Source organism: Prionailurus bengalensis, chromosome A1, assembly GCF_016509475.1.
Source record: "Prionailurus bengalensis isolate Pbe53 chromosome A1, Fcat_Pben_1.1_paternal_pri, whole genome shotgun sequence".
NCBI lineage: Eukaryota > Metazoa > Chordata > Mammalia > Carnivora > Felidae > Prionailurus > Prionailurus bengalensis.
Genome location: NC_057343.1, coordinates 7,905,156 through 7,931,349, shown reverse-complemented (window position 1 = coordinate 7,931,349; position 26,194 = coordinate 7,905,156). Strand labels below are relative to the sequence as shown.

Below are 26,194 nucleotides of genomic sequence, written 5' to 3'. Positions count from 1 at the left end.
ATATATAATATACCTTTTAAACTTTCATTCAGTGACTCTTTGCTGATGGTAAAGAGGCCCATAATTCATTTTTTTTGAAGTTTATTATTTATTTTGAGAGAGAGCAAGTGAGCACGAGTGGGTGAGGGAAGAGGGAGAGAATCCTAAGCAGGCTCTGCACTATCAGCATAGAGCCTGATGCGAGGCTTAACCTCGTGAACCATGAGATCATGACCTGAGCCAAAATCAAGAGTTGGACGCTTAACCGACTGAGCCACCCAGGCACCCCCATAATTTCGTTTTTAAGACTATCTTTTTTTAAATTCTGTAATCCACGAATACGTTTTCATTGTGAAAGATCACGTGGCACGGAAAGAGCATAAGCTATAAAAAATGTCCTTACGGAGAGTTAACACACGTCAAGTATTTGATTTGTATTTTGTCAACAACTTTACCGCTTTTTGCCTGTGTAAGGTGCAGGTATACACATGCAGGACATCCATATTTGCGGAGCAAATAATAAATGGGACTCAGTCATTCATTCATTCAACAGCTATTCACTGAAAGCCAACCCTGTGCCGGTAAGAGAGGGGAGGGAGAGAGAGAGAGAGAAGCCAGCATCTCTAAGACAAATCTGAGTTGAGGTCATGCAACGTGTTTTGTTTGATGACGTGCTTTGTTCACCGCGTATCGTGGAGGTCTTCCTGTGTCAGCACATAATGTCCTGCTCCCGTCTTTTTAGCCTCCATACCCTTTAATATGGTATGTAGTCCCATAATTTAACTATTCCTATGCTGATGGAAAACACTTTCTAGACCTTGACCTCTATGCGAAGCAGTGCTAACACTTTACTGGTCATAGACACACTCCCTCACTCTACACAGAATGGCCACTTTGGATGAATGGCTCTATTCTGCAGTATAAATGCATCCGACCTCATCGAGGAGCTATGACAAATCTGAACATATCACAGGAATGTGTTGAAGCAGGAGTGAGTGCATGTGTGTGCCCGGGCACATGTGTGGGTTGATAATTTATAGATAGGAACTCTAAAACCTTAGCTATCAGCTATGTACAACTATAGACTTAGCACCTCCTGACACGTTTTTCAAGTGCCTGAATCATCTCGAAATACTTCATTAGAACAACAGCCGAGTTCGCCGCGAAAGTGCGCAAGAATGCTTTTCGTTTTTAACTGTTTAGAAATACGTGTGTGTTTGGCACAGTTTCAAGGTGCTCACGTTAACTATAACCCCTTCAAGTCAACCAGTTTACAATTTCTTGGCAGCTTTTGGAAACTATTCTGTTAGCATAACCCAGATTTGTAATTTCAGCTAGTGAAGCAATAGACATTGTCCCAAATGAAAGGACCTTTGTTTATGGCTTTTCCCTTTTTCAGTGGTTTCATGAAGAGGAATATTACACAGCATCCCCCCCCCCCCCCACTGTTCTCAGTCTTATTCTTTTCCAAGAGCCCCTCTTCTCTGTCTTTTTCATGGCTAAAGAGCAAATCGTCTCACCAGGGATCACATTGCCCATCAGAACTCCTTCAGCCCATGTGTTTTAAGCATCTCATAATTCTCTTCAACTTAACACATTATTATCGTAAGGCTGCTTTTCACTCTGTCTCAAATTATTCTACCCTTCCTCAGCTTTTTGTTTTGTTTTGTTTTGTTTTGTTTTGTTTTGTTTTGTTTTGTTTTGTTTTACATCTGCAAATGCTTTGCCCTGTGGCTTGACCTTAGGGTAAAATTCTGAACAGAGAAAGCAGCAGCTGCATGGTGACCATTTGAAAACACTGGAATCGTTTGCATTTTCATTGCCGTTTAATGAGCCCATCATCCTTCACTTCCCAAACTTGTCAGCCTTTGCAGCGTACTCAGCTTGGATTTCTCTTACCCATAGTTTTCGAAACCTCTGAAGTTTGACTGGATATGTAAACTCTCCTCTGTGTTCTTTGTGGGAAGTCAGTCAGACATCCAGTCTCTAGTGTTCTTGGATCACTTTAGCCATCTTTAATCTCTGTTTTGGCTCTTCTGGTGCTTTGTTCAGATACAGCTCTTAGCTCATCAGTTCCTTTAAGAGGTAGCAATCTAGGAGCGCCTGGGTGGCTCGGTTGGTGAGGCGTCCGACTTCGGCTCAGGTCATGATCTCACTCGTTAGTGGCTTCGAGCCCCACGTAGGGCTCTGTGCTGACAGCCCAGAGCCTTGGAGCCCACTTCAGATTATGTGTCGTCTTCTCTCTCTGCCCCCCTCCCTCCCTCTCTCTCTGTCTCTCAAAATACGTAGACATTTAAAAAAAAAGGTATCAATCTAAAGGTACGATTTATCATGGACCTACAACTGGATGCATCATCATCCTCATGGCTACTGTTTATCAGAAATATATCATGGGCTAATCTCAAAGAAATTATTTTACTGGAGAGCCAACACGATCATAACAATCTACTTTTTTCAAACGTTTTTAAATGTTTACTTATTTTTTAGTATTCTCTACACCCTATGTGGGGCTTGAACTCACAGCTTCAAGATCCAGAGTTGCGTGCTCTTCCGACTGAGCCAGCCAAGTGCCCCCCACCCCGCCGAATTTACTTTTTATTTTATTAAACCTAACGTCTATTAATTCCCTATTCCATGAGCCAGACACTTTGTCATACTCTAGAGAAAATGAAAACGAGTGAAACTTAACCCTTACCTTTGAAAAACTTACACATAATAGGTACAAGTCAATTTGTAAGTACGCAATGTGAAGGGTATAAAATTCCATGCGCTGCCGATCAGCACCCCTGATTGGCATGATCCAAGGAGGCTTCATGGAGGAGGTGTCATCTGAACAGGCCTTTGATGGCTGAAGAAGAGAGTTTTGATTATGTCGATTAATTTGGCCAAACTGGATGGACATGTTCTGTCAGTCAGAAGTTAAGACGCTCAGCTGAGCATCAAAACAGGAGTCACTGATCAGACCAGCCGGCCAATTTAGGAAACAATGAGTCAGATTTTTGTGTAAAGACGAGGAGAAAAACACATGGTATGCACTGATGTAGTCACATAGGTTAATTTAAAAGATCTACAGATGCATCTACTCAGTGGTGAATTGGATTAAAGTTCTATTTCATGCCCTTCCCTGGACAATGTGCTGCTTATATATAAAATGGCATGATTGTCCTTCACCTTATGGTATTGAGGAAAGAAAGAAAATTCATTATAAAATCCCTTGAAAATACTAAAAATTGAAGGGGTTGTGTATGTATGTATATGTGTATATATAAAATATATATATATGCATATATATATGCATATATATATATATATTTTTTTTTGAGAGAGAGAGAGAGAGAGAGGTGGGAGGGGCAGAGAGAGAGAATCCCATGCAGGCTCCATGCTGTCAGCGCAGAGCCCGATGCGGGGCTTGAACTCCCAAACCATGAGATCATGACGTGAGCCCAAATCAAGAGTAGGAGGCTCAACTGACTGCCTCCCTTGGATACATATATAGGCCAGCATCATCACAAACTCTGATCTAAAACCCTCAGCAGCAGCTAACATAGTAGATGCTTCAAGCCCTTACCCTGGGTGCCGTCACCAGATTTCCTTGGAGTACACATCCCTGCAAAAACAACTCTGTAAAAATTTTACTCTAGCAGACCTATGAAACTGAGTTTACATTTCTAAGCTCTAGGATCTACAGCTCTTTGAATCTTAAGATAATAAAAACTGACATACAGCTTTACAGCCCGGGGAGAGTTGGGTACGTAGGTCGTAAGTCAATACCGCCACACAGGGAGACCACGTTAACTACTGCCTTCCTCGGCTTCATAATATTCAGCAAACGCTGCAGAGCTCATGCCTTTTCTCACCCCCTCAATTCCATTTTCCATGGTCTTGGTTTATTTGGCCGTGTCCTTGGATTCTGAGGGTCTGCTATCTGTTGGCACAGTGCTAGACCCTGAGGGCTCAGTAATGAATAAGGCAGTGGCGTGGGCACGGAAGGAAGTCAGCAAATTTACTACGAAATGTTAAGTGTCGGAGTAGAGGCATGTGCAAGGTGATGCCAGAGTAATAGAGAAGGGGCTCAAGTGCCTCAGAAGATCTGGGATAGCCTTGAGCTAAATATTAGTAAATGAATGCTCACTGGGGTGACTGGGTGGCTCGTACCATTCAAAGTCACGGAGACTTACCGTGAACTGCCAACAGATCAGTATGGCTCATACCAAGGATACGCTGAAGGACGTAGCAGGGTCAGAAGCTGGAAGAAGATAGGCAGGAGCCAGATCATGGAGGTGTTTGCTTCATTAAATATAATAGCGCCATCCCACGTACATCCTCTGAGTCAAAGCTGTGTCTAGTCTACGCAGCATACACATTGCTGTTGGCCCTCACAGCAAATGTACTTAAGTTGATTTGGTGGCCGACATTTAAAAATCATAAGCTTTAACATCGAAAATCCAGATTTCTCTCTTCTCTTTAAAACTCAAAAGATAACACTGGACTCAAATTCCCCAATTCCAACTGGTTGGAGCGAAGTTCATGCTTCCACCTTTAGAGGCGAGACAGTCCTTCAGCACTCCACACAATGCAGAGAGGGACACAGTCCCTCTCCCATGATCTCATCCCCAACTCATTTATGTTATGCGCCCGGCCCCTGAAGACATCTACTCTTGCAAATCCTGCTCTGTGCCCTGTTCGTCCAATCTGATACAGCTTCTCTCAGCGAAGGGAAATAAATCGTGTTTTGACAGGCATTTTTATTTTTAGTGGTCAGAAATTACTTAGGTGATCCCTCTAGAAGCAAAAGCAGGCCTACAATGAAATTATCTTATCCCAACAGCACAAAGTAGAACATCATGTTTCTAAGTGAGTTCTCCGTGTTCGTTCTAATGATTCACACCCAAGGGGGAACAAGAAAATTCATATATGGTGACCCTTCAGAGAACCCAGTTACCATTTTGCATCACAACAAAATTACAACCTATCTAGGAGTAAAAGTAACCGAAAAGATACTTAAAGAGAAAAGCATAGAATTATCAGATGACATAAAAGAATACCCAAACAACCCAAAGATATTTTATATTCTTGGATGGGAATGTTTATTATTAGTGGAACCTTTTTGGAGCCATTTCGTAGGTCAAAAATATTGGCAATTTCATTTGTTTCAACCTAAAAATAAATATGCAAATTTCCCCCACAATTATTACATAAATTCAATGGAATCCCCACCCACATCCCAATAGTACTTCTCCCAGAATTCGACTAGCTAAAACTGAAATCCATATTGGACGTGTAAAGGGCTGAGATAATTATGAAGAAGAAGGGGTCACACTGTAGCAAATATCAAGACGCATTTTATCAAGCAGTCATAACTTGTGTGGGGTAAATGGGTCACTGTGAACAAAGAGCCTAAAAACAGAAACACAGATATATGGAAACTTAGTATCTTTTTTTTTTTAATTTTTTTTTCAACGTTTATTTTTGGGACAGAGAGAGACAGAGCATGAACGGGGGAGGGGCAGAGAGAGAGGGAGACACAGAATCGGAAACTGGCTCCAGGCTCTGAGCCATCAGCCCAGAGCCTGACGCGGGGCTCGAACTCCCGGACCGCGAGATCGTGACCTGGCTGAAGTCGGACGCTTAACCGACTGTGCCACCCAGGCGCCCCGGAAACTTAGTATCTTGACAGAACTGGTATCATAACTCAGTGGGAGAAGAATAGATTATTCAGTAAATGATGCTGGAATAACTGATTATTTATGTGGTAAAAATCAAATTCTTATACCACACGCATACCGCCCCCAAAAGAAAATCCAGATGGATTAAAGACCTAAATGAAAAAAGGCAAATCTCTAAGTAAATCTTCTTAAGAGATTTTATTTTTGGAAAAAAGTATATAAGGGAAATGCTTTAATATCAGTGTAGGAAAGCATATCTTTTTAAAACAAGCAACAGGGGGCATTTGGGGGGCTCAGTCGGTTGAACATCCAACTTCAGCTCAGGTGATGATCTCACGGTTCTTGAGTTCGAGCCCCGAGTCGGGCTGTGTGCTGACAGCTCAGAGCCTGGAGCCTGCTTCAGATTCTGTGTGTTTGTGTCTCTCTCTGTCCTTCCTCCGCTCACGGTCTCTGTCTCTCTCTCAAAATAAATAAAAAATAAAATAAAGGGGCGCCTGGGTGGCGCCGTCGGTTAAGCGTCCGACTTCAGCCAGGTCACGATCTCGCGGTCCGTGAGTTCGAGCCCCGCGTCGGGCTCTGGGCTGATGGCTCAGAGCCTGGAGCCTGTTTCCGATTCTGTGTCTCCCTCTCTCTCTGCCCCTCCCCTGTTCATGCTCTGTCTCTCTCTGTCGCAAAAATAAATAAACGTTGAAAAAAAAAATTAAAAAAAATAAATAAATAAAAAAAAATAAATAGAACAAGCAGCACAAAGGATAATTGAGAATATTAACAAATTTGACTACATTAGAATTTTTTTAACTTTTGTATTAAAAATTCACAAAGTTTCAAAGACTGTTCATAGAATGTTGGGGGGACCTTGCAGCATATTTAACCAATAAGGAATTAGTACCCAAAACATATAGAGAACCTAAAATCGCTGCGAAAAAGACAAATAGGCTAATAGAAAAATGGGTGGGGGACATGAAGAGGTAATTCCCAGGAAAGGAAGCCTTCATGGCCAAAAAAAAAAAATGGAAAATGATGCTCCGTGTTCCACCTACCTGGTAATCAGGGAAATGTAGGTTAACACCGCCGTGAGATGCCGTCTCACACCCGTCATTTTGCCCCCAATTAAAACATCTGATAGCTCCAAGTATCGGGAAGTATGGGGAAGGGGAGCTCTTAGTGAAAGTATAAATCAGTAGTATTTTGGAAGACATTCTGTAATTCTTGGTGGAGTTGAAAATCGGTGTACTCTATAACCCAGCACAAGGAGATGTGTGCATAACCATGTACAACTGTCTGGGACAGGTGCGCTGGCAGCCTTCTTCATGGGAGCAAAAAAGCGAAAACTACCTTATGGCAGAAAAGTGTATTTTTTTGTATATGATGACCTAAATATGAGTTTTATACATGAGTTAAAACTGAACGCCAGGGGCGCCTGGGTGGCTCAGTTGGTTAAGCGTTCGTTTCAGTTCAGGTCACGATCTCATGGTTCGTGAGGTTGAGCCCCATGTCCAGCTCTGCACGGATAGCGTAGTCTGCTTGGAATTCTCTCTCTCTCAATCTCTCTCTGCCCCACCCCCTCCTGCCCACTTGCCCTCTTGGGCTCTCTCACTCAGAATAAATAAACGTTTGAAAAACAGTGAACTCTATTCTACATGCATCAACCAGGATAAATATCAAAACGTCATTAAATAGGAAAAGTTGAGAAAAGGCATCTACTGTATGGTGCCTTTTATTTAGAATTTTTAAAGGCACAAAACAATATTACCTCTTCTACGGAGGTACATACCTATGTGGAAAAAGCACAAAAGCATGCCTGAGAATGATAACACCCCACCTTTAGGATAGCGATGCCTCTGGAGAGAGGAGAGGGAAGGGGATAAGGTATCGGTGAATTGTATTCGTATAAAAAGAGAGGGGGGGAGGGGGTCTAGAGCCAGTATGGCCAAAAGTTGACCTCTGACTCTCTTCGTGGTGGCCACATGGGTTCTAGTTTTCCTGCACTTTTAAATGTTTGAAACGGATCCCAATGAAAAAGCTAAAAAGAAAGCCCTTTGCAGAGGGTGCGCTCCTCAGTAGAAGAAACAGCATCTATATCGTAGGGACCGGGTCGGCTGAAGTGAGCGGCATGAAGGTTAAGGCGTTCAAGAAACCAGGGGACGCAACTACGCGTAAGTGCGGGCAGATCTGGGGGACGAGGAAGCCTAGTAGAGGTAGTAACTGGCCTGTGTTGGCCAGAAGGGCAAGAAACAGCGAGAGCAGAGAGTGAGAACGCGGCTGATGTTCCCATGTCTGCGCCGCCTGTCGGAGCGTAGCGTGAGGGCCGGTGGGAAAGAAGAGCTTCGCTGGGTGGCTTGGGACACCCGTCACCTCCTCCGCGCGACCGAAACAGGAAACGGCCTGGTGGCGTTAGCTCTACAGCATCCTTGACACTGTCTTTTCACCTTGGCAACTACGCCCCGGTCTCCTCGAGTGACACCCAAGGTCTTGGGCCTTCATTTGTTCGTTGTGTTAGCCTCAAACCAAGACCGGGGCGACAGGAAGTTGGTGGAGGTCAGGGCTGCTGCAGTGACACTCATGAGTAGGCCATGAATGCTCGTCGCCCTTGGTAGCCCACGCTCCAGCCACACGCTCTGACTTCCTGCGATTCCCACAGGTGCCCTGCCTTCCCCTTTCCAGAACTCTCACTTCAGTTATCTCCATTGGGTCTCACGGCGGTACCATCAAGTAGGCAAAGCAGGTATTATTCTCATCGTACCCGTGGGGAGACGTACTCACAGGCCAAGGCTGTGGGGAGAGTCTCACGCATCCCCCCACCCCACCCCACCCCCCATTTCCTGGGCTCAGAAGACCGGAACCATCTCGTACTCCTCTCTGTCCACTCCTGCCTCCAGGAGGGGGCACCTCGTGCAGGTTGCTTCTACCAAGTGTCTGTTTACGTTTCTTCCTCTCTGCTTCCTGTTCCCTCATCCGGGTTTGGATGCCCCGTATTCCTTGCCCGGATTACAGCTGGTGAGCTGAACTCCAGATGTCGCTTCTCCCCCGCGGCAGCCTACCCCGTCTCCTCCCTCTAGACTAAACTTCCTCAGACATTGCTTTCCTTAGGTCATTTCCCTGCTCAAAAACCCTCTGTGAGCCCCTTTCTTCCTTCTACACCGAAACGGAAACTCCTCGGCCAGGGGTTCAAAGCTCTCCTCAATCTGAGCTCGCTTTTTCTAGTCAAGCACCGCGGGCGGGCGCTTTCAAAATAAAAATGGCTGCCAAGTCCGCCTTCAAACCGGCAAAGGTTTGTGTTTTGTATTTTATCTTTTTAGATGCTCCCGCTCGTCACGGGCGGGAGAGACATAAAAGCCTCTTCTCTGCTGGTGGACACGTTAATGGGTATAATCTTTTTGGAAGGCAGTGCGGTTGTAAGAATCACGAGCTCTTGACCTAATACGCCTGTTTCTGAAAATGTATCCTAAGGAAGCAATCCGAAATGGAGAGTAATCTTTATGCCTAAAGATGTGTGAATTGCACTCTTATTTATAGTTACGAGCAGTTAGATATAACCCTCCAGTGGCTTTTTCCGGCGCTTGGAACAAAACCTTAAATTCTTACCATGGCCTGTGGTCATTCATGGTCGGGCCTTGCGAACCCTCCCCTGTCCTGCTTGCTAGCTAAAGTCTGCAGTGGTCTTTTCCCTGTCCCTGAAACTCATTGCTGCCCCGGGGACTTTAGAGATCCTCCTCCCTATGTGCCTCAGATACCCCTTCCAGATCTCCAAATAGCTCACCTTTCGCTGTCTTTCGGGTCTCTGCTCAGATGTCATCTCCCAAGAGAGCTTCCCCTAAACCCCCCCCCCCCCATTAACCCATGGTTCCCTTCACCTGGTTTAGTTTCTTTACGGACTTTATTGTTCCTTTAAATTACTTATTTGTAACTCTCTAAAACCATAATCGGAGCCCTTTGTAGGCAAGCGTTCGTTTGTCTCGCTTAGTCCGATATCGCCAGATCTAGAATAGCGGCTGGTATGTAGTCGGGGCTCAAAAATAGCACATGAACGGGCGTATGGTTGTTAAAAAGTGCACTTTAAGAAGAATAAAGGGAAAATAGCTGGGAGGAAAGATTGTACGTTTGTTTTACATTTTCCTTATGCTTTCCAGTATTTCTCACGTTTTCCTTATTGGATGGCTCTCTTAATCAGGGGAAATATAAACCATTTGACAAAATACAGCCTGTAGCCTGGGCAGACCCATTGCATCGCCATTTCAGAACAAGCATGATTTCAGCGGCCCCTGTTAATCCTTTAAACCTCAGCTCAAGGCCCAGTTCCTCCACGGTGCCTTCCTGTGTATTCTGGTTCTCACTGGTCTCCCTCCCACCCCAGACTTTGCATTTAATTGGGTATGCTGGGCTACATGTACTCATCCTCATTCAAGAAACACTTCCTGTTTGCTGGGGTGGGGGTGGGGGGGAGGGATGATATATGTGCATTTGGTAGGGGTTCGCCTCGCCAAATCTGTTTCCACATTTGTCAAACGGAGACACAGAGACCCTGCGGGCTGGCTGTAAATGTCAGGATGTGAAGTGGCCCGTGCGGTGCTAACACCCAGCAGGCCCCCCGGTAAGTGGTGTTATTATTGGATGTGGTGTGCCCTTGACGTTGGCTCTTGAAAGATGCCCCACCTCCTTTCTCTCCACACGGTGAACGGCCTGGGTCCCATCACCTCCAGAAGGGGGGGGCGGTGTCCGAGCTCTGCTGCATGGTGAAGGTGCTGTTCAAAAGCCTGGACCCAGAAAACACAAACAGGTTGCCGGGCTCAAGGTTGCCTAGAGCTCGGGTAGTATGACAGAAGTAGCTGTTTTTGTCTGTCCCCCGGGCTCGCTAACGTAAACATCTCTCCCTCCTCAGGAATTATCTTAGGACCGGGAAGCAGCACGCTGTTTCTTGAAAGAGTCACAGAAGACGACGAAGGTGCCTATCACTGCAGAGCCACCAACCAGAAGGGGTCCGTGGAAAGCTCGGCATACCTCACTGTTCAAGGTAAACCGGCTTCAGAAAGCAACCAGAACCAGCTCAGACGGCTGTGTCCCTGTTCAACTTTCCACCTCCCGGTCTCCCGCTGCCGCCCCAGCCTGTTCCTTTCCCTGACCCCCTCGCCCCTCCCCTGTCGCTCCGGGAAGGGACCTGCTGGGTGGCCTGGCAAGGCAGAAGGGGAAGACACTGGCCGGCCACCCGAACACGGTCTGGGCAGGGAAGTCGTTCCCGGAAGAGAGGAAAGCCAGCTGCCGCCCGAGGGACGGCATTGACCCATAGAGAGTGACCGCGGTGGCCACACCTGTGACAAAGAAACCCAAGGAGGAAGAGGGGTGTAGGTAGAGGGGAAAACCCAGAGTTCGTTCTTTTTCCTTTTCTGATTCCCACGAGTGAGATATCTGTACGCCTCTCTTCTGAGTGTCTTCGTAAGCTGGGTTTTTTTTTTTTTTTAACACGAAGTAGCCTGCAAAATATTACCAGGGAGAAGCAACACATAAAAAAACAGACCACATTTGAGAAAAATATTCCAAGTGCTTCCTCTTCGGAGGCCTCAGATAGTTCGCTGAGCAGCAAAATCCAAAGCGGCCTAATCCTACTCGGGGCTGTGGCCATGTGGCTCCCATTTGGAAACTAGTTTAGACGGCAACTGCAGTCCTCTGATGCCAGAAGTCATGCAAAACATAACATGTACAGCATCATAAAATATCAAATTGACACCTCCTTGGACCTAAATATCTATGGCCTATTGAGGTTTACATGAAAAGATGCAATTTGTTGGGTACTCTGTTTCCAGGCTTCCCGGGAGACCTCAGACTGTGGAAATACTCCTGGCAGGGGAAATAGATCAGTTCTTCTGCCCTGGAAACTTACATGGCTTAAAGATTATAATTCTGAGAATTCAGACTCCTTTAAAACAGAGCATCGTCCCCATTCTTTTTTGAGGAGAGGATTTTATTTAGTTTATTTTTTTGAGTTTATTTTGAGAGAGAGAGAGAGAGCGTGCGTGCATTAATACGCGTGGGGGAGGGGCGGAAAGAGAGAGAAAATCCCACAGGCAGGCTCCATGCTGTCAGCCCTGAGTCCGACTCGGGGCTCGAACCCACGAACCATGGGATCATGACCTGAGCTGAAATCAAGAGTCCAACACTGTAATGGCTGAGCCCCCCAGGTGCCCCAACGAGTAGATGATTTTAGACAGTCTCCTGAAAAATCCCAAAACCACGCTCCCGCAAATCTATACTTCCAGGAAAAGTGGGGAGTAGCATCCCCTAAATACTTACAGTAATGGTCCTGTTTCTCTCCCAAATAATCCTCATGAGTATTCTTTCGACTCATCTGCTTACCCCTGGAGAGAACACCTCCCTCTTCAAAGGATCTTTCATTTACTTTTAAACAAGGACTCCAGATGTGGCCGTCGGGGAGTAACTGTGTCAGGCCAGGGAGGGCCACAGATCTGAGACAGGGGTGGCCACAGAGGGCAAGGAGGTGCCCACTCCGCAGTCCAGAGGGCATTTCCCCCCCCTGTGCTGACAACAGAGCAGTTATGAAGCCCCAGGCAGGAGTGAAATGACTGACCTTCATCCTGTAGCCAAGTGATGGTAGACGAGCATGGGAGCCGGGTTCTTCTCGTGGGCGCCTCAGCCCCGTACCCGCCCTCCTGCCCTGCATCCCTACTCTCCTCTGCCTCTGCCAGGGAGCCGGGGTTGGCATCCGACCAGCCGGGCAGCTGATGGCTTGGGAGAAGGCCTTGCCCGGAGGGATATTGACACAAGTTTATAGGTCTCCACGGAGACTTTTCTTCCTTTCCCTTCGCCTTTTCTGCCAGGCTGATCTGGGTTTCCCGGAAGCCCCGTCGCTTCAAGGCATCTGTGCGTTTCTTCTGCCCACAGTCACGACCACCCCCCTCCTATTTGTCACAAGTCTACCCTCTGGGAGTAGTCCCCCCTGCTGGGAGGCTTTTTCTGCCCACAGGCGGAGCCATGGCACCGTGGAGGCTCCCAGGCTGGCCTAGGAGCCCGCACTCTGGCCATCAGAGAGCCTGACTCACACCCGCCGCTGAGGGCGGCCCCATGCGAACACAGCCCAGAATGTCTTTTGTCCGGGCGCCCTCCCCATGGCAGCCTGATGCTCCTTCTCCCCCGTGTCCAGTGTAGATTAGATACTTTGTACTCAGCAGCGTCCTCCAGGATCAACAGCTGACTCGGATACCCACCCTCTTCTCTGCCCTCGCTCTCCATGGTTCTTGAAGCTTCTCATCAGTACTTCCTGTATTCTGTCTTTGGGGGTTAATTAGGCGTCCGTAGGCCTGTCTTCCCTACTGAACTGTAGACCTTGTGAGGCGGGAGTGGGGTCTGACATACTTTTGTACCCCACGCCCGTGCCCAGCACTTAGCAGGAGGCTTTATTCGGTTATCTTTCTATGCAGACGTTGCTACGTAACGGGCATCCCTGATCCCATGAGCGCCGTAAGAATCCAAAGAAGTAACCAGTATTATCTTCAGTCCACAGACGGGAAGATGGGCAGTCCAGAGGGTTAAGTTATTTGCCCAAAGTCACATGACACACGCACGGTGAGGCTGACCGGGGTCCGTGTCCCGTAGCTGTGGAACATTGCCGCCCTCCCTCCGGGCTTCCCACCCCTGATGTGCCGCGGGGACTTGTCCTCGAGGCCTTGGCCTAAAATCGAGCTGTTGGACTTTTCCCATTACGTCCTGTTATTTGGGTTTCTCTCTACCTGGTTCTCATTTCCTGCAGTGATTCCTTTTCCCACTACACGCTCCTCTGGAAAGCCAGACAGCATTAAGAATCTGGCTGCCACTGATCATTTCCACACGTTTCCATCGGCCTGGGTCATTTGCTTCTGAGGAAAGGGGAGACAGTTGCCCACGTCAGCTGCCGCTACGGAGGTCCTGACCCTGTCCTCTCCCGACGTCATCTCTCAGCCTCCCAGGCAGCCTACCTACTTCTCTCTCCTTCGATCATCTTCCAATTCTAGAGGATCTTTTTTATTTTATTTTATTGTCTGTATTTTTTTTATTTTTGAGAGAGAGATCTGAAGCGGGCTCTGCGCTGACAGCAGCCAGCCTGATACGGGGCTCAGACTCCCAAACCTCGAGATCATGACCTGAGCCAGAGTCGGATACTCAACCGACTGAGCCACCGAGGCGCCCCTACCGTGATCCTTTTGAATGACTAATCTTACGACAGATGACTCCCCTGCTTCAAATAGGTAGTGGCTCCTGATGGCCTGTTTTCCTCATCCAGGTCCTTCCTGGCCTCCTGCAGCCTCGTGGCTCATCCCTCCCTTCACACCTGAGCTCCCCAGCCGTGCACCTGCCCGGAACCCCCTGTAGATCCGCTGTCCCTCATCTGCCTGCCCACAGCGTCTTCCTTTAGTCTCCACGGCCTTCCTTCCCGCCTCATTCTCCCCCGGACAGCCCTACTCATTCGGACAGCTCACTTCTGCTCTTGCTACAGGGGGAGGGGAAGGGTCCTCCTGCCTTACCATCATCTCCCTCTGTGCTCCCAGAGCACTTGACATATACCTTTGACGCGGTGCTTACCACGTTCACTCCTCTATCCCAGAGCGTCTGAAAAATGTATCCGCGGGTTGATCCATGTAGAAAACCACCACTGAATGTCTGAAAAGAGACATACGTCAATATCTTGCAATTTCTGGATATATATATATATATATATATATATATATATATATATATATATATATTGCAGTATCTGGCAATAGACTTAAGCCAATCCCAGTTCGCCGGTAACTCAGCAACGTATTTATGTGCCCCGGGCTGGGCAGCGTAAGGAAGTGTAAGCCATCTCCCCTCCCCTCCGGGGGCCTTGAAAACCTAGCTGGAAGGAGATTAAGGTGCACACGGAAACCATTAGAGCCGGATCAATAGGCACTTTGAGCTCCTCCCCAGGGTGAAGTCGAAGTGCTAGTTTGCAGCCAATACACCACCCAGGTCTGCTAATCAGAGCTCAGGGAGGTCGCAGAGGCAAGAAGGGACGTGGGTAGCGAGCCGGGGTCTAAAGGAAGCCTCGGAGGACGTCGGATCGGCAAGGTGAACGGGGCAGTGAGCTATGAGGCAACAGTGCACCTTCTATGTTGTGTCCCTTGGCAACGACAAAGTCTAGGTGATTTTACCTCCTTCCTGGTGGCCAGCCCGCTGGGTTTTCTGAAGAACTGGTGCTTTTGACTCATGACCTCTTTTCCCTGATGTGGCGTTGATCTTCAGTAGCGTCTGGGGAAATGATCACGTTTACGAGGTGCCTACAGACTTGACGTACGCGGCTCTTTCTTTTCACCCGTCACTGTCCCCGGCTGCCGTGCTCTTTGAGTTCTTGTGTCTGCTTTTCATGTTTTTCTGCCTTCTTCCTTGCTCTCTTTTGTAGTTCCCCCCTACCCCCTGCTCTCCGAGTGACGGCAAAACTCCCCTCTCCCCTTAAAAACAGACGGCCTGATCAAGCGGTCATCAAACTACCTGAAACACTGTACCCGTTCATAAGAGGAGTGTAACATAAATGGGACCGTATCCTACTAGGGTAATGATGGAGCAGTGTAAGGAAATGAAGATTGTTAGTCTAAAAACTAAGGGGCGATATTATTGTTTTCCGTAAATGTTTAACAAGCTTCACCCCCCGGGGAGACTTTCTAACTCATTCTTTGGTACACCAGAAAAGATACCCGGAACCAAGGAAGGGAGGTGGTGGTGATGTGTCAGGAGGTAGGTGTCAGCTCCATACATAATTTTGGATAAGGAGATTCCTAAAAAGTGGCTCTTGGGTGAATCTTATTAGTCAGATGCCGTATCTTGAGTGGAAGTCCTCGAGGCTCACTGAATGAAAAGTTGGTCCCCGGATGCTCTTCAGAATAGCTCGATGCGGTACCTGCTCACTAATTTTATCACTGAAATTAGATCCTGGCTCTCTGGTGGCTGTGAAACGTTCCCTAGCTTCAGACTTGATTTCCTAAAATACGCACGCACACCCTGCAAGCTGACCTATCTTGTCAGGTGGGGTTTAGGAAATGAAACCGAGCAAATGAGTTGTGTCTGCGGCTGTGTTTAACAGATTTGAAGAGGTTCGTGAATTAGCCAGGAAGGAAACTGTCTGCTCTTTTTATTTCCCTTGAAAAAGGATTCTTATACTCATAGATAAAACAATGTGTTATTTTTGTATCTGAAAAGGATGAGTGGACTGTGGAGTCAAAGTAGCTTCTTTAAATAATCCCAGGTCTTGTTTGCTTTGGACGGTCCAGGAGCACACGTGCAACTCTCAGAGGGGAAGTTCTACCGTTAAAAACAACAACACAAAACTGTCAGTAACCAAAATAATTTCTGAAATTGACATAGCCCTCAAGAGCCCATGGAACGCAGTGGGACCGTTTCAATGAAAGCGGGGCACGTTTTCACCCAAGGACTTAAGATAAACTCGACTTTAGAGTTATTCTTGCAAGTAAGAACCACAACGTGTGTGTAAATACATTCTGATGACAGATTTAAGCCTTGCTATTGAAGTACGGTTTCAGTAGCCCTTACAATTACACAGGAGAAAATTCCACGTTAGACATTCTTTTGGGGACGACGGATGGATAGGAAAATCATGGAAAGCACCAAAGGACTGCCTCAGGGTCCTGCAGTCGAAATGGAAAGGCATCAGAGGTGAGATCTGTAAATGTTATGCCGTAATGATTGCACATTAACACATTTCAGGAAAGGACCCACACAGCGGGAAACATACGCTGTGTTCCTTAATAAATTCTGAGAGTACAGAATAGGAAAAGCTCAAAATTATCTCAGGTATGCAGTGCCTCCCTTTTATCCCCCTTGGCCAGGCCAGCCTTCAGGTCTCGTTTCTTTTTGACACTCCTCTGAGGCTGGACGGTCCTCTGCTTTGGCTCCTCTCTTCCTGAATCCTGCCCCAAATTCACTACCCACCCCCCCACCCCCCCACCCCACCCCCCAGCTAGCCTGGCACTAGGAAGGATGTGATAAACTAATTCACATGAAGATGCTGGCGATTGATGTTACTGTTCTCCTGGGTGTTGGCAATTTAGAAGGGTTCCCGAGGAGAGACCAGCGCTGGCAATGGAGACATGAACTCTCTACTCACTGATTTCACACAGGAGGGCCAGAGGACGGGATGTGCATGCCTTCGTGCTTGAGTCTAAACAATGACATCAAGCTGGCCTTGATCAGGAATTCAAAATATGGTGATGGAATTCAGCCATGGTATCTTCTGCTCATTGAACATGCGTTAGTCTAGCTAACTTTGGTGACAACCCAGTGGGGATTTTTTTTTCCCATTGGTGGGCAAGAATCTGAAGCACAGAAGGATTTAGTACTTGGCTCAGGGTTCCGAAGCTAGGAGGGGTGGAGCTGAGCACTGAACGTGTGGGGCAGAATCATTCCGCTCTACTGCCTCTGGGTTGGAAGGCAGGCGAGGACCCCCCGCGTGAAGCCCGGTCATCACCCCTCCTGAGCGTGTGCCCTTGGGCCAATTACTTACCTTCCTGGTGCTTCCGTACGTTCATCTGCAAAACAGACGTTAGTAATGGTACACCAGCCTTACTGGGGTGTAAGGATTAACACGCTTCGAACACTATCTGCCATATAATCGAAGCTTTTTAAATATTAGCTAACGTTGCTGTTTGTTAACATGTTAAACCACATTAACTTCAACAGAACTTTCTGCATTACAGTCTTCCAACACTTAACCAGTGAGTCACCCAAATGGTGTTCCAGACCACAAAATTCCTCTGTGGCCTAAGGAGTTTAGCTTTACTAGCTTTCCTAAAAATGTGTCGTCGAGCTGAAGGCACGTGATGGCAATCTTAAATACCTTTTACCTAGAACTATCCTTGAAAGCTCACTTCTGAAAGTTTAATTTGAGTAGTCTTTCCATGTCACTCTCCTTAAGAGAGGTTCCAAATTGGTGTCCAAAGATTCCTCAAAAGCTTTATAAATAGTATGAAAGCCAATGTTATTAGTCCAATAAGCCTTAGAGAAATTAGCTGGGTTATTGGTTATTGGATTTTAGATAACAAGGGGTAGCACTGTTTGCCCGGCTCATGTGGAGAATCAGGTCGACGTATGTCTGATCAATTTTCTTTTCATCCATAGAGAAATATTTATTGAGATTTCCACTGGGCCGGTGCTGGGGAGGCAAATGAACACAAAACACACCCTTCTCTTGATGTCTTAAGAGCTTCATGGGCGAGAAACCCACATAAACAGTTTTCTAAAAATAATGATAGGACCAGAGAACAACTTCTAAGCCACCCTGGCAGGTACGAGGCGAATTGCTCAGGGAAGGTCGTGACTCGGTTGTCTGCAGAAAATGATCGCTGTTTGGGTCAAAGTCTGACTAGTTTTAGGGGAAAAAAACCCTGTGATGTATGCAATAGGTTTGGATGAAAATGAAATCATCTCGTATAGTACTTGAAGCCCACAAGATAAGGATCTTTTAAAAAAGGAAAAGGGAGTGCTGGGAAGGGGGGAGTGGGGGAGAACCTTCAAAAGAATAGCCCTCAGGGCACCTGGGTGGCTCAGTCGGAAAGCGTCTGACTTCTGATTTGGGCTCAGGTCGTGATCTCACTGTTCGTGGGATCGCGCCCCAAGTCGGGCTCTGCGTCGACAGCATGGAGCCGGCTTGGGATTCTCTCTCCCTCTCTCTCGCTCTCAAAATAAATAAGCGTTAAAAAAAAATAGCCCCTACTAGGTTCATACATTTCACCTGTGAGCCAGGGTCCTGTTGTGACCCCCGCATTCGAAGGACGAGCAAGCCGGGGCCTAGGGTCCTGGGTCGAAGACATAGCTGCTCGCTTCCTGCCCTTTCCAGGTAGAACTCGTCCTGTCTCAAGTCAAGGCAGGTCCCCGAGCCGGAGGCCCTGGTCTTCTGCTTAGGGAGTTCTGCTAACCTCCTGGGAAGGACCACCGGTGCTCACTGTGGTGTGAGTCGAGTGCCCTGGCCCTGCTGCCTGTCGATTCCGGCAGCCTGGCACCACACCGTGCCACGTGTCAGGGTCGGCGTGTCACCGCCACAACACAGAGTCCGGGCCCCGTGCAGCGTGAACAGCCGCCACCATCAGAAAGGCGCAGGGCAAGGCAGCGGGACTCAGCAGGCGCACAGCCTCTGGACGAGGTACCTCACCCCCCAGGAACCAGTGCATCCCCTGGCTGGCGTCCCCCCCTTCCTGTCCCGAGAGGGATGGTCTGAAGCTTGAAAGGTAACTGACATGGAACACTCTGTGCCCCAGGGTTAGCGGAGTCTGTAAGCTAAAAGTGCAGTCTTCCTAACTCTTCAGATTGGCCCCATTCTTGTCAATATCCCATGTAAAACTAAGCTCGCAGCGTGCCCTGATGCTGGCTTTCACACACCGCATGTGACAGGAACGTCCCTGAGACCCAGTGCTCACTCCTAGTTGTTGTCAAATCCCACCCACGTTTCCTCTGGCCTCCTTTCGCCTGCCATGTACAGCTGGGCCGTTTCATGGGCTGAGCTCATCAGCTGTCACCAGCAAGTTGAAGCTGGGTCCCGCCAGGCAGCGTGTGGACGTTTGACCTCTGAGAAAATATCCAAGAGCTGTATAGGAAGGGATGATGCTGACTTGAAGTCCGTCTACTCAACCTAAGGCTCTCCTAATGGTTACTTTGCAAACACAGCCTGGGACTGAGCTATCAAGAGCGGCAGGGATCGAGCACAGACACTACATCGTATCTGGTTAAATTCTTGGTTTTCAGTAAGCAGTCACAGAATGTTAAATAGACCTTTCTCCTGTAATAAATGTTCATCTTGAGGATGTTTTTTAATGAGTTGGTTCTTGAAATGTGTAAATGCACCCGAGCACATTGGGTCCCACTGAAAGGAATTTTGCCTGAGTAAGGGCTGTGGAATTGCTTTGGGGGTCAACTTCCTGCCCCGTGGAATGCAGTGGGAAAGTTCCCACAGTGGGAGGGGGCCTCTCCCAGGGCATTCCAAGCAGGAGGCATCTGCAGAGCTTTTAGGCGGACAGTACTGTGTCTCAAGATGCTATCAGCATCTCCCAACAGCCAAAGGCCACTGAGGCCTGAGCAGGTCTCAGGCTGTGTGTGTGTGTGTGTGTGTGTGTGTGTGTGTGTGTGCATGTGTGCGCATGTGAATACAGCAAGGCAGCATTCGACCTTTCACATGGGGGAGGAAATCCAAACTCCTATTAACTCGAGCTTACAATATTCCCATCGAGAGGCTGCGTACGAAGAGAAACTTATCATACTTTGAAACTTCTTCAAGGAGGCTGTTCTCATTCGCACGAGGTTCGGGGAAACTTAGCCGCAGGCCAGCAAAGCTAGGCGTCGTTGAGCCAAACTCACTCTTGCACTCACCCAGTATTCTCAGGGTGCCTACTGGGCGCCAGGCCCCCTTCTAAACACCAGAGACATAGCAGCGAACGAGAGAACCCCGGCCCTACCCTCTGCTCCTCCGCTCGGAACGTTGAACGTATTTATCTGTTCAGACTGTGAGCTCTAGACCGTCCATGCCTTTCATCCACCACCACGTACTAGTATCTAGAACAGAGAGTGCCACGTAGGTGGTGTTCCGTGGGCTTCTTGGACTAATACGCACGAACAGGAATTTGACCTTGAACCCTCTGAAAGCTTCATGAGACGCTTTGGACTCAAAGCCAATCATAATTTATCTCCTCGCTCACCCAGTCCGATGAGGGGGCGGATAAAGACGACGCGGAGGTGGCCGCAGCCCCCAGAAGCCGCCGTTCTGGTAGGGAAACAGAGTCCCGAAGCGCGGAGGTGCAGAAAGGGCTGGGAGGTGTGAGAACCTACGAATGTTTTGATGTGATCGGAGCAAGTGGGAGAGCGGCAGGGGACGGAGCTGAAGAGATAGGCGGGGCTGGGCACGAAGGACCCAGGGATGTGGATTTTTATCCCCACGGCTGTGGGGAGCAGAGGTGGTGGTGATGGAATTGACACAGAGGCGAGATCACGCTGGCCCAGAGTGGAGGAGAGCCTGGCAGGGGGGCGGGGAGTCGAGCCTGGTCAGGAAGCCAGTGCTGCGGTCCAGGTGACAGCTGGCGGGGCCTTGATGTAGGCAGTGATAGCGGGGCAGGACAGGAGGTGACAATTTCCTGAGCCATGGGAGGAGAGCCGGCAGGACTTTGTGTCGGCCTGGACGGGGAGAGAATGTGGATTTCCCCTCTAGACTAAAAGGTTTGCCCAGCGGGGACTGTGGCAGGAAGTGCATGTGCTCGGTGGCTGGATGGATAAGAGGAGAGAAGGAAACGGCTCGGGTTTCTAGCTCGTGTGTTTTCTGTTCTTCACAGATACTTCACCGGCCCCAGCTGCCTGCATGCGGCTTGTAGTTTAAACCCTGCACGCCGACGCTCGAACTCTGCGGGCTGGTCCTGACCTGTCCTTGCCTTATACTGCCTGCTCTGCCCCCTCATGTCCCAGTTTTGGGTCTCCACTCATGCCGGCCCCTCTGCCTGTAGGCCCTCCCCCGCCTCGTCTCCGTGGGCCACCACCCACTTCAATGTCGCCTCTTCCAAAGAGCACTAGATTTCCTCCACCCTTGAAACTCTTACTCCGTGTCTTCGTATTGGCCTTAAGTCTTTTTTTTTTTAACGTTTATTTATTTTTGAGACAGAGAGAGACAGAGCGTGAACGGGGGAGGGGCAGAGAGAGAGGGAGACACAGAATCAGAAACAGGCTCCAGGCTCCGAGCTGTCAGCCCAGAGCCTGACGCGGGGCTCGAACTCACGGACCGCGAGATCGTGACCTGAGCCGAAGTCGGACGCTTGACCGACTGAGCCACCCAGGCGCCCCTGTATTGGCCCTAAGTCTTGGTTGGGTTGCGAGTGATGAGCTCCGGGAGAGTGACACCTTTCTCTTGTTCTCCTTCCCGTCGCCTCCAGATGGAATGTCGCTTCCAGTAGAATTTAGGACCTCCTTGTTGAATCGAAACAAAGAGCCCACAAGATGAATCCCTCATCTAGGAAACAAGGATATTATTGCTACCTACTCCTTAGGGTGGTTGTAAGGGCTTGGCATATAGTAGGTGCTCAATAAATGATACCATTCATTGGGGCGCCCGGGTGGCTCAGTCGGTTAAGCATCCGACTCTTGGTTTGGGCTCAGGTCATAGGATCTCGCGGTTGGTGAGTTCGGGCCCCACCTCAGGCTCTGTGCTGACAGTGTGGAGCCTGCTTGGGATTCTCTCTCTCCCTCTCTCTGCCCCTCCCCCGCTGGCACTCTCTCTGTCTCTCAAATTAAATACATAAACTTAAAAAAATGATACCAGTCACATCATTATTTCTTTTTTTTTTTTATTTAAAAAAAATTTTTTTTTTCAACGTTTTTTATTTTATTTTTGGGACAGAGAGAGACAGAGCATGAACGGGGGAGGGGCAGAGAGAGAGGGAGACACAGAATCGGAAACAGGCTCCAGGCTCCGAGCCATCAGCCCAGAGCCCGACGCGGGGCTCGAACTCACGGACCGCCAGATCGTGACCTGGCTGAAGTCGGACGCTTAACCGACTGCGCCACCCAGGCGCCCCACATCATTATTTCTAAAAAGAGTGAGTTCCATTTGTTCTTCCCTAGCTTAATACTAAGCCTCTGCCTCCTTGTAATGAGGTTCAAAGGCAGTCCTTTGAAATTCATGGGAAATTGTCCCCTGGAACCAGTAAGTAGGGGACCACTGTTCTGGCCCACTGGGGCATTCCTTTACAGATCCCAAAGATCTTCCTCTCTGGAGGCTTCTCTTGAACACTTTGGGTCTTTTCTCGTCTGGTGCTGGAGGAACTGCTCAGCTTTAGATCTCTGCGTGATTCCGGGAAATGAGGTGCTTGGGAAGAACCCCCTTCTCGTCACAGCCCCTGCAGGCTGGCTTCTGTTTCGAAGGTCAGAGACAGAGCCAGAAGCAAGGAGCAGGAGGTGGGCCAGTTGGCCGGCTGTTCCAAAAGGAGTGAGCAGGCAATGGTGATGGTCCTTGAGTTTTATTTTTATTTTTAAAATCAAAGTAGAAGAATTTTGTGAGTCCCAGAGGAGCCCTTTTGTGTCGTTTTTATTCTTAGGCATTTTTCTTTAGAATTTCCTCTAAAACCCATGAGGAAGAGCTCACATATTCCAGATTTAGCACTTTAATGGGCTTTTGTTCCCGCCTTCATTTTTTTCCTTTTTAAAAATTTCTCCTCGGGGGGCGCCTGGGTGGCTCAGTCGGTTGAGCGTCCGACTCTGGCTCAGGTCACGATCTCACAGCTCGTGGGTTCGAGCCCCGCGTCGGGCTCTGTGCTGACAGCTCGGAGCCTGGAGCCCGCTTCGGATTCTGTGTCTCCCTCTCTCTTCTGTGTCTCTCCCGTTCGCGTTCTGTGTCTCTCAAAAATAAACGTTAAAAAAATTGTTCTTTAATTTCTCCTCGGATTTTGAAGTAGCTATTTCTGGGATTACGACATTTGCGAGCTCAGCCACAGAATTTCTGAAACTCCCTTTAATTTCCGCGTGAGCTTAGGATGGTGAAATATCATGCGCCCTGCTGGACTCGGAAGGTGAGGGGAGACCCGTCCCAGAGACCAACCCTTGAGCCGCCAGGCTGCATGCGCCGTGGCGAACCATTTAGGGGCATTTGGACCTGTTCTGTAGAATCACAAAGACCCTCGGTTTGATGGTGCTTGTTGAAGACCATCTTGTCTTGCTCCCTCCAGGAACCTCGGACAAGTCCAACCTGGAGCTAATCACTCTGACGTGCACCTGTGTGGCCGCAACCCTCTTCTGGCTCCTGTTAACGCTCTTTATCCGCAAACTGAAAAGGGTAAGAACGGTTCGGATGAAGTTCCGCGCTCCTGTTTCCGTAAAACTCTAAAACGCTCGTCTCGCATCTAGACCCGGCCCTAACCACACGTTAGCCTCTAGTCTCCTTCCCTCCTCTTTCGGTCTCTGACCTGGGGAACACCCGGAATGAATCGTTAAAATGCCTCTCGACCGTCACCCGTAGTATCGAGAGGAAAAGCTCGAGCAGTGAATAGATGACCGTTTCCCGGGAACAGAGGGGACACCGTTGGTATAAAAATGTGTGATAAAACCTTTCAATTCAACACGAGCCCCGCGCAGTCTTTATTTCCTTATTCTCTGCTAAGACGTGCAAAGGCGAATGCAAAATAAAGACTGTCCTCCGACTTGCCTCTCCTCACATCGTAGGATTACCAACAAGCGCACTGTGGTTCCGAGCTCTCGGAGCCCCACCATACAACTCAGTTCTTCAGTGGGAGGGTCAGGCTGGAACGCAGGCCGTCAGGTTTCTGTCATTCAGCCTGCAGCACCACGTGCTTCTCTGCAGTTCTATGGGCTAAGGAGCCAACAGCCCTTCACCCATCCGTGCCTCAAATATTTACTGGAGAGGAGACTGGCTTTACTCCGTTTCACAGACAAATGTGAGCCTGCCGTTAGAGGCAGCGGACGGAAAGATGTGTAAGGGGGTGGTCAGGCAGAGAAGGGAGGGAAGAGTGTCACAGGCAGACAGAAGAGCCTGTGAGAGGCCGGGGCAGGGCCGGGACCCCGCGGGAAAGAGAGACTCACGGAGGCCAGCGTGGCTGCAGCATGGGAACCGGGTGGGAGGTGAGGCCGGAGAGGAGGGGCTGTAAAGCCGGGTGAGACAGTAAGAAAGGTAGTCTGTATTCTGGAAGTAAAAGGAAGCCTGGGGGGCGTGAGGGCGAGGGCGGGGAGGGGTGTTGTTCCACAAAGGCAGGCAATCCGAAGTGTAGGAGATTTGCATCTGGAAAGAGAATTTTGGCTGCTGTGAGAATGGGCCAGAGGAGGCAAGAGTGAGTAGAGAGGAACTTTCGCCGAAGACTTGATAGGAGTCCAACTAAGAAAGGATATGAGCTTCGTCCAAGTGACTAGGATCCAGAGCTATTTCGCAGGTAAAACAGAACTTGAAAAGCATCAAGGAGGCCTCCTCCATTGCTAGAGACTTATCAGCCCTTATTATCGTGTCGTGTCTTAGGACAAGCTTTTTTATGTGGTGTGTCCGGTAATTCTTCCAAAAAATGCAAAGAGGTAAGACATACTATTATTCCCATTTTATAGAGGGAGAAAGTGAGCCCCAGAGAGGTAAAATAACTTGTCCAAAGTCACAAAGCTGGTTAGAGTGGGAGCTGAGTTTTGAACCAAGGTCGCTCGACCTTACCTAGACTTGTAACCAAAACCAACAAGGTGTCCTTCATAGCCGTTGAAATGAGAGGCGAGGATAGCAGGCGTCCTCCGTGGTGAATAGGGACCATCAGGGGTCCGCCGTGTGGAATGATGGGTTTTGAGATGTGACAGCTAAGGCCACACTGCTTTAGGAGGAAACAGAGGCCACGCAGTGGCATTGACAGGGGAGAGACATCATAAAGGGAAATGGATCAAACTTGCCAAATAGATTAGACCCGCCAAATCTGGAAGGCCCGTTCGGAGGCCACAAAGGAGGGACAGAGAGAAAAAAACTTCAGAGAAAGTGAGGTTTAGAGAAAGAGTTTGAAGGTTGCAGTTGGAAGGAAAGCAGCAGAAAAATGCAGCCCACCACACTCCTCCCCACACCCCGGATTAGGGGAGGAGCACAGAGGGGCAGAGTAGAAATAAAACTGGAAAGGTGAATTGGGTCTAAATTGAAGATGGCCCTAGTATTTCTAAAAATCTGAAACCTTGAGTTCAATAAGAAAGGATGAGAGCAAGAAAGGATTCTCTCTCCAGAAGGGAATGCTTATAAAATTTGAAAGGTGATTAATTGTAGGAGACAAGGAGATACAAGTCCTCAAAAACTATTTCCATGTGGTTTCTCTAAACCGCAAGTGAATTCCTGGTTGATACGGACTGGACGTTATCCTTTTAATCCCCACCCTGCAATAGGCCAGTGTTACAATTACAGCTAACGTGGATCGTTGATTGATGCTTACTGTATACCACGCCTTGTTCTAACAGCTTGGCATGGATTATTTCCCATAATATTCATAACAGCCCTAGGAGATAAGGACTGTCATTATCACTATTTCACAGATAAGGAAACTAAGTTGAGAAGGGTTAAGCAACTTGCCAAGGTTATGTGCTGGTCCAGAGTTGATCTGTGACTCAGATCCGGCCCGCCAGCCTCAATGCCTGGCCTCTGAAAGTGCTTAGCTGTGCAACCTCCATGCCAAACACCTAGTAGCTGCTCAGTGTTAGTGTCAATCGAAAGAATAAATATTTGCCGACTAAGGTTCTACGATCCCACTCTCCTCAACCACTTGTGTGGTGTTGCCTCTCACCTGCCTGATTGAGATAAACCATAAAATCCCATAGGTGCCAGATGGGGAGATTGTCTCTCTTTGCCCGGCCCCTTGCCTCGCTCTCAACACCCCTCCCAAGCTCCCCACGCGCTCTCCGGAAAAGTGAGCTGTCCCTTGTTGGGCTCTCGCTGTCCTGTGCCCTTGGAAGATGGGAGATTGTTTCTCGTCGGATTGTTTCGACTGGACATGGAAAAGCGTACTCATAAAACCTCTTCCAGCGGCTTCTCTAGCGCACACCGG

General features: G+C 48.5%; 1 protein-coding gene across 1 annotated transcript in view; it reads left to right on the top strand.

Annotated features, from left to right (window-relative positions):
* The window catches only part of FLT1 (fms related receptor tyrosine kinase 1), a 176,925-nt gene that overhangs the window by 113,146 nt on the left and 37,585 nt on the right, over window positions 1-26,194 (top strand). The window contains exons 15-16 of the mRNA XM_043575963.1: window positions 10,525-10,656; window positions 23,357-23,463. Of these exons, the coding sequence (XP_043431898.1) occupies window positions 10,525-10,656; window positions 23,357-23,463 (239 nt within the window). The remainder of the gene's footprint in view (window positions 1-10,524; window positions 10,657-23,356; window positions 23,464-26,194) is intronic.